This window comes from Trachurus japonicus, chromosome 23 (genome assembly GCF_045865225.1).
Source record: "Trachurus japonicus isolate A0001 chromosome 23, Traja_1.0".
Lineage (NCBI taxonomy): Eukaryota > Metazoa > Chordata > Actinopteri > Carangiformes > Carangidae > Trachurus > Trachurus japonicus.
Window position 1 is genome coordinate 1,069,037 of NC_140929.1, and position 8,464 is coordinate 1,077,500.

An 8,464-nucleotide genomic window follows, 5' to 3' on the forward strand; every position below is an offset into this window, starting at 1 on the left:
AATAAGACAAATATTCTTGGAAAGATTTTGAGTTTTTGCAGTGTAGGCTAATAACTGATCAACCAATAACTTATATCAATACCCTATAGCCTAATGAAATATCCATGTTCATCATTTTTTTGTTTATTTCACGTCATCACTTTGTTTGTTTGTGAACTTTTCGGGGACGCAGGCCTCTGATTGGCTGCTGCCCGATGACGTCACCCTCTGTACTTGGACGATGGTTTAACGAGGTTCTTCTCTCCGGTTTGGAGCCTCTAAAAATACCCGGAGGTGTCACTGGTGGTGGGGAGGGAAGGAGGGGGGGTAGGTGGGGTGGGGGTAACACTGTCTGTCTGTCCCCGCCCTGCTGCTGTCCCACCGCCGTCCAATCAGCAGCGGCCTGACTGAGCTCCTCGCGGGGACCAGCGCGTGTCGGACTGGGGCATTCCTGGGAGTCCAGCGCCCTGACGCCGAGCTCTTTAAACCGCACAGCGCCGCAGAGGACCAGACCCAGGACCCAGGACCAGGACCTAGGACTAGACCCAGGACCAGCACCGACAGTCCGGACTCATCTACAACGTTTTCTCTGGTGGCTCTGGAGCGGACGGACTGATCCGGACTGAGCCGCGCCGTGCGTCTTTACGCCTGGACCCTGGACTCCTCTTCTTGACTCCTCTTCTCCTCCTCCGTCTCTTCTCCCTTTCCCCTTTCTCTCTCTCTCTCGTCCTCCTCGTCTAACAGCAACAACAAGGCAAGGCATCTTTATTTCTATAGCGCATTTCATACCAAGGCGACTCAATGTGCTTTACATAAAGACAAAACATTTTAAAAAAAAGAAAGAAGAAAAGCATAAAACATAAAACCTCTTGGATGAGAGGTGAAACGTTTCCTAGACAAATAACTAAGTCCAGTTGCTTTCGATTTAACCTCAAAACTCCTTTGGAATACTATGACCTGGAAAAATGAGAATATGCACCGGTATAAGACAGAATAAAAACAAACAAAACACTAAAAACAGAGTTAAAAGCAAGAGCAAATAAAAGTAAAATAAAAGAAAATAGATAAAGTTTAAAGTTCTTATGAAAAGAGAAATGTATTAAACTTGGATTTAAAAGTGGTGACAGTTGGGGCTGGTCTCAGGTCTGCTGGTAGTTTGTTCCAGTTGTTGCAGCATAAACAGCTAAATGCTGCTTCACCATGTCTGGTCTGAACTCTGAGCTCCACTATCTGACCTGAGGCAGTAGATCTCAGAGCTCTACTGGGTTTAGACTCTACTAACATGTCATTCATGTAGTTTAGACTCTACTGAAACCAGTACACTGCAAAAACTCAAAATCTTTCCAAGAATATTTGTCATATTTCTTGTCAAAATGTCTCATTTCTAGTCTAAACTAATCTCTTTCCACTTACATAAGACTCATCACCTAAATATGTACTTGTTTTTAGATAATTTTCACTTGTTTCAAATCAATTTTCACTTGAAATAAGTAGAAAAATCTGCCAGTGAAAGCAAGTTTTTTGTGCTTGTAATAAGAAAGAAAAACTTGCTCCACTATCAGATTATTTTAAGTGAAAATCTGCTTGAAAGACATAAAAAGTGTCTAAAACAAGCTACTTTTTAAATGTGATGAGTCTTATTTTAAGTATTTAGTAGAAATGACATTTTTGACTAGAAATGAGACAAATGTTCTTGGTAAGATTTTGAGTTTTTGCAGTGTAGAAGAACTTTAAAATCTATTCTGTATTCTGACTGGGAGCCGATGTAACAACACACTGCAAAAACTCTAAATCTTACCAAGAATATTTGTCTCATTTCTAGTCAAAACAAATCTCATTCTACTTAAAATAAGACTCATCACATTAAAAAGCAGCTTGTTTTTAGACACTTTTTACTTCTTTCAAGCAGATTTTCACTTGAAATAAGTAGAAAAATCTGATAGTGGAGAAAGTTTTTCTTTCTTATTACAAGCACAAAAAACTTGCTTTCACTGGCAGATTTTTCTACTTATTTCAAGTGAAAATATGTTTGAAACAAGTGAAAATGATCTAAAAACAAGTTAATTTTTAGGTGATGAGTCTAATTTTAAGTGGAAAGAGATTAGTTTTGACTAGAAATGAGACATTTTGACAAGAAATAAGACAAATATTCTTGGAAAGATTTTGAGTTTTTGCAGTGTACTGGTTTACAAATCACTGAATGGTTTAGGTCCAGAATACATGAATGACATGTCAGTAGAGTATAAACCCAGTAGAGCTCTGAGATCTACTGAGCAAGTTTTTCTTTCTTATTACAAACACAAAAAACTTGCTTTCACTGGCAGATTTTTCTACTTATTTCAAGTGAAAATTAGTTTGAAACAAGTGAAAATGATCTAAAAACAAGTTAATTTTTAGGTTGTGAGTAGAAAGAGATTAGTTTTGACTAGAAATGAGACATTTTGACAAGAAATAAGACAAATATTCTTGGAAAGATTTTGAGTTTTTGCAGTGCACTCAGTCTTCTGCTCTTTCTTCTCTCCTCAGTCTTCCACTGTGTCGCTGTTTAACCAATAAACACGACACGAGGAGCCTCAATCAATCAATCAATCAATCACCCTCCCAACAGTTCATCCAGTATTTCCCGGAGTGTGTGTGAGTGGGGGAGTGGGGCAGCAGCATGATGAGCGGCGGCTACTTGGAGCCGCAGCTGCCGCCTCAGTTCTACCAGAGCGGCGGCGGCGGAGTGGAGCTCGGGCCGGACGAGGAGGAAGAGGAGATGCCGGCCACGGAGAAGGACCTGGCCGAGGACGCTCCCTGGAAGAAGATCCAGCAGAACACCTTCACCCGCTGGTGCAACGAGCACCTGAAGGCGGTGAACAAGCGCATGGTGGACCTGCAGAAGGACCTGAGCGACGGGCTGAAGCTCATCGGGCTGCTGGAGACCCTGAGCCAGAAGAAGATGTACCGCAAGTACCACAGCAGACCCAACTTCAGACAGATGAAGCTGGAGAACGTCTCGGTGGCGCTGGAGTTCCTGGAGAGGGAGCACATCAAGCTGGTGTCTATAGGTGAGGCACACACACACACACACACCTGCACACACATCTACACACACACCTGGACACACAGTCTGCACACTGACACTTGTGCACTGCAAAAACTCAAAATCTTACCAAGAATATTTGTCTTATTTCTAGTCAAAACAAATCTCATTCTACTTAAAATACTTAAAATAAGACTCGTCACATTAAAAAGCAGCTTGTTTTTAGACACTTTTTACTTCTTTCAAGCAGATTTTCACTTGAAATAAGTAGAAAAATCTGATAGTGGAGCAAGTTTTTCTTTCTTATTACAAACACAAAAAACTTGCTTTCACTGGCAGATTTTTCTACTTATTTCAAGTGAAAATTTGTTTGAAACAAGTGAAAATGATCTAAAAACAAGTTCATTTTTAGGTGATGAGTCTTATTTTAAGTGGAAAGAGATTAGTTTTGACTAGAAATGAGACATTTTGACAAGAAATAAGACAAATATTCTTGGAAAGATTTTGAGTTTTTGCAGTGTGGTATATTGATGTGTTGATGAAAAGAAGGGATCACCGCCGACACGTCTTCTCTTGTATTCAAAAAAGGAGTTTATTAAAGCAGAAGTCAGGTGAATGTTTGTGTTAATATAAGTCTTAAATAGTTGTATCTTCCGACAGCAATCACTTCTATAGAGTGTTTGGTCTGAAACACGGGTCTGTCAGTCACTCTGCTCTGCTCTGAGCCCAGGAGAAAACTTTCCTTGTATCCTACAACCTTTATCCAATGAGGAGAGAGAACGGCATAAAGGGGCAGTCCTCTCTGTGTGTGCAGCCAAGGGATGCGCCTGAATGTGGTGACGTAGGGACGAGGACCAATAGATCCATGACGAGGGCGGGGGCTGCTAACTCCATCTGCTGACAGGAAGTTAGACAAAACCACCGGATCACTTACTTCTGCTTTAACAAGAAGAATAACAGTGTACAAAAAATGCCGAAACCTGGAGCATCTCTGGTGCCAAAATGAGATCTCTCTCTACCGGCCCAAAGCTCTGACCTTATGTATGTTTCTACACTGCAAAAACGTCAAAGTCTTTCCAAGAATATTTGTCTTATTTCTTGTCAAAATGTCTCATTTCTAGTCAAAACTAATCTCTTTCCACTCAAAATAAGACTCATCACCTAAAAATTAACTTGTTTTTAGATCATTTTCACTTGTTTCAAACACATTTTCACTTGAAATAAGTAGAAAAATCTGCCAGTGAAAGCAGGTTTTTGTGCTTGTAATAAGGAAGAAAAACTTGCTCCACTATCAGATTATTTTAAGTGGAAAATCTGCTTGAAAGAAGTAAAAAGTGTCTAAAAACAAGCTGCTTTTTTAATGTGATGAGTCTTATTTTAAGTAGAATGAGATTTGTTTTGACTAGAAATGACATTTTGACTAGAAATAAGACAAATATTCTTGGTAAGATATTTGATTTTTTGCAGTGTAACTCCAAACACTCCACCTTCTCCAAATTAAGGAATGCAACTAATCAACAAAGGTTGGTATTTAACCTCTTGACCAAATCGATAACTTTTGGGCTACCATAACCATATAGGTCAACGGAAGAAGATGCCCTTGACCTATAAGGTTTCAGCCTTTAGGCTAAACAAAACAATCATCAACTTTCCAACAGACCAGATTCAGCTTCTAGGCAGCAGGATATGGAACCATGAAGCAGAGCATCAGTTCACACATTCCTTCAGTTCAGATAAAGCACACACACACAAAGAAGAATATAAGACAACTCAAGATATTAAAACAAAAAGTTCAGGTGGATAATACACTACACACTCACACAGGTGGTGATGATGATGCACGTGGAGCTGGTCACGTGTGTGTGTGTGTGTGGATCAGCTGTTTGTCTCATGATAGTAAATGAAAACACGATTCATCAATAATCAATAAGCTGATTGGAGACCAGGATGACGTGAAAGCACTGAAAAAACTCTACATCTTTCCAAGAATATTTGTCTTATTTCTAGTCAAAACTAAACTCTTTCCACTTAAAATAAGACTCATCACCTAAAAATTAACTTGTTTTTAGATCATTTTCACTTGTTCCAAACACATTTTCACTTGAAATAAGTAGAAAAATCTGCCAGTCAAAGCAAGTTTTTTGTGCTCATAATAAGAAACTTGTTCCATTATCAGATTTTTCTACTTATTTCAAGTGAAAATCTGCTTGAAAGAAGTAAAAAGTGTCTAAAAACAAGCTGCTTTTTAATGTGATGAGTCTGATTTTAAGTAGAATGAGATTAGTTTTGACTAGAAATAAGACAAATATTCTTGGTAAGAGTTTGAGTTTTTGCAGTGAGACACTTCCTGTTGTGTTGATCAAACACCTGATGACGTCATCGACCGGGGAAACGGCAGCTTCACTCTGTTGTTTTCATTTATTTCAGATCAGTAAAGTCCGTTTAAAACAATTAAAAAAACGAAAAAACAAACACCTGAGCATGAGGTGGCTGACCCGTAACCGTGACAACAGCAGCAGCAGCAACAGAAGTGTAGCCGTAGCAACAGTTGTGATGATCAGATTTTTCCTGGATGGAAACAGGAAACAGGAAGTGAAGCTCTGAACTGAACTGAACTGTCCAGGAAACGGGTTCAGTTTCACCTTCATCACCTGGTCTGACATCATCATCATCACCTTCACCTTCATCTTCATCATATAAACTGGGTTGAACTGGAGCTGATGTGTGTGTGTTGGTGTTAAACTGGTCGTTGTGAAAGTTGTTGAGAAGAGACGGAGGGGGAGGAGGAGGTGGTGGGGGGGGGGGGGGGTCTGGGGTGTGTGTGTGTGTGTGTGTGTGTGTGTGTGTGTGTCTGTGTGTGTGTGTGTGTGTAATGTGTGTGTGTGTGTGTGTGTGTGTGTGTGTGGGTTGCAGGGGTCAGTTTGTGTTTGACAGGAGAGAAACTGTGTGGCTGCTGTTGCTTCACAGTTGTAACTGTTGAAGTGGGGGGTGTTGGGTGTGTGTGTGTGTGTGTGTGTGTGTGGGGGGGGGGGGGGTTCTCGTACGGGGGAGGACGTGTGTGTGTGTGTGTGTGTGTGTGTGTGTGTGTAGTGGCTGATGGATGGAGGACAGCTGAGCTCTGCTCTGACTCCACCGACAGCTGCTGAAAATAGACCAGAGGAAACAGGAGGGGGAGGGGCCGAGGGGGGGGTGTAGGGTGTGTGTGTTTGTGTGTGTGTGTGTGTGTGTGGGGGGGGGTGTTGAGTAACTGAGTCCTGATCTGATGGACTTCATCATCATGATGTCACAACTCACCTGGAACCACCAGTGGTTCGTCCCAAATCCCACACTTCTGCACTAACCCTTTAAAGGGACAACCAGGAGTTTTGTTAAAGTGAAGTGTTTCCACACTACATTTATGAGCCTCCGCACCGTGAAATTCTTTGACCGGTGCAAGACGGACTCATGTTTTCATTCATCAGGAATTAAAGTCAGAGGTTGGAAGACGATCACATACCGTCGTAGTTCCCACCATAAACGGAGATTCATACGGCGGCGTTATTCTCATGACTCGCCACGAAACCGAAAGTAAAGAAACGCTGGTCGGCTCGCCCAGCATTTCCACCACCACTAATAATAACAAAATAACCATAGAGACAAAACCATAGATTTATCTAAAATGGACCATTAACAAGTGGTAACGGAGATTCATCCACATTAATATCAGACTTTTTATAACCAGATAGAAACTCCTGGTTGTCCCTTTAAAGTTTTGAGTATACTGTAAGTGCGTAGCTACTTGTCAAACGGCGGCGGTCGATTTGAGCAGCGACGGACGGAGCTGACACCGGCGTACATGTCTTTAAAGAACACTCATAACAACACAACAACAACACTTAACACAGTAAAACACAACTTAATAGCTCGTTTTGATCAGCAAAAATCGCTGTCAAGTGTCCAACGGCCGGTTGCAACCAGAATTTAAGAAGAAGCTGTCAGTGTGCGGCGGCGGCCATGTTTGATTTGAGACGGTAGCTACCATGTTGAAATCTGTGCACTTCCTTATAGAGAGGCCTCAGCGGAAGCAGGAAGTAACGGTCACCATGGGAACTCAACTCGGAAAAAGTCTCCATGTGAGTGAACGGGAGTTAAAGTTTGATTTGAATTGTGCCATGAGAAAAAACTCTGTCCTCTACCTGTTTAAAACATCACGTTTCATGAAGAGAAATCAGCAGTTTGTTGTCAAACTATTGTAGAATAAAACTCCTTAGAATCCGTAACCATAGAGACTCCAGGTTGGTAGTCGTAGCTGACGACACGTTTGCGGCTAGTTAAATGAACCCCATCTCAAAATAAAAATAAACATAAATAGATAAGAATAATTGGACATTTCTTTTGTTTTTATGGTTTTAACATTTTTGAGCCCATTAAATGAACAGATAAAGTGTAAAATGATTATTTTAAAGTCTTGTTTAAGTGGTTTTATAATGTTAAACTGGTAGTTTTAGCCGTTTAGCCCAGATCATTTAGCCACTTTGGCCGAAGCGGAAGCAGGAAGTAGCCTAATGGTCACCATGGAACCTCAACTCGGAAAAAGTCTCCATGTAAATGAACGGGAGTCAAAGTTTTATTTCGTGATCCGATTGAATTGCGCCATGAGACAAAACTCTGTCCTCTACCTGTTTAAAACATCACGGTTCATGAAGAGAAATCAGCCGTTTGTTGTAAAACTATTGTAGAATAAAACTCAGAAGAGTCCGTAACCAGAAAGACGTCACCATGGCGACCACATGGCCTTCCTTTCCCGTGTCCGTTGGTGACACCAGATCTGTAGTCCGCAGAGCGTCTTCACACTAAATACATTCTTCTGTTGCCGTGACAACAAACTGCTGGTTTCTCTTCATGAACCGTCATGGTGTTTTAAACAGGTAGAGGTCAAAGGTCACAGAGTTTTATCATCACACTATTCACTCACAGTAGAAATAAAACTTTCACTCCCGTTCACTCACATGGAGACTTTTTCCGAGTTGAGTTCCCATGGCGACGCTGAGGCTCTCTATAAGTAGGCTAAACAGTGAAAGTGGCTAAATGATCTGGGCTAAACGGCTAAAACTACCAGTTTAACATTATAAAACCACTTAAACAAGACTTTAAAATAATCATTTTACACTTTATCTGTTCATTTAATGGGCTCAAAAATGTTAAAACCATAAAAACAAAAGAAATGTCCAATTATTCTTATCTATTTATGTTTATCTTTATTTTGAGATGGGGTTCATTTAACTAGCCGCAAACGTGTCGTCAGCTACGCCACCTGGAGTCTCTATGGTTACGGATTCTAAGGAGTTTTATTCTACAATAGTTTGACAACAAACTGCTGGTTTCTCTTCATGAACCGTCATGGTGTTTTAAACAGGTAGAGGTCAAAGGTCACAGAGTTTTATCATCACAGTAGAAATAAAACTTTCACTCCCGTTACTT

At 40.8% G+C, this 8,464-nt stretch overlaps 1 protein-coding gene across 1 annotated transcript in view; it reads left to right on the forward strand.

Moving 5' to 3' along the window:
* Positions 1-446: 446 nt before the first annotated feature.
* The window catches only part of LOC146962246 (filamin-C-like), a 110,976-nt gene continuing 102,958 nt past the window's right edge, over positions 447-8,464 (forward strand). Inside the window, exons 1-2 of the mRNA XM_085769644.1 lie at positions 447-733; positions 2,506-3,029. Of these exons, the coding sequence (XP_085625770.1) occupies positions 2,639-3,029 (391 nt within the window). The 5' untranslated portion in view covers positions 447-733; positions 2,506-2,638. The remainder of the gene's footprint in view (positions 734-2,505; positions 3,030-8,464) is intronic.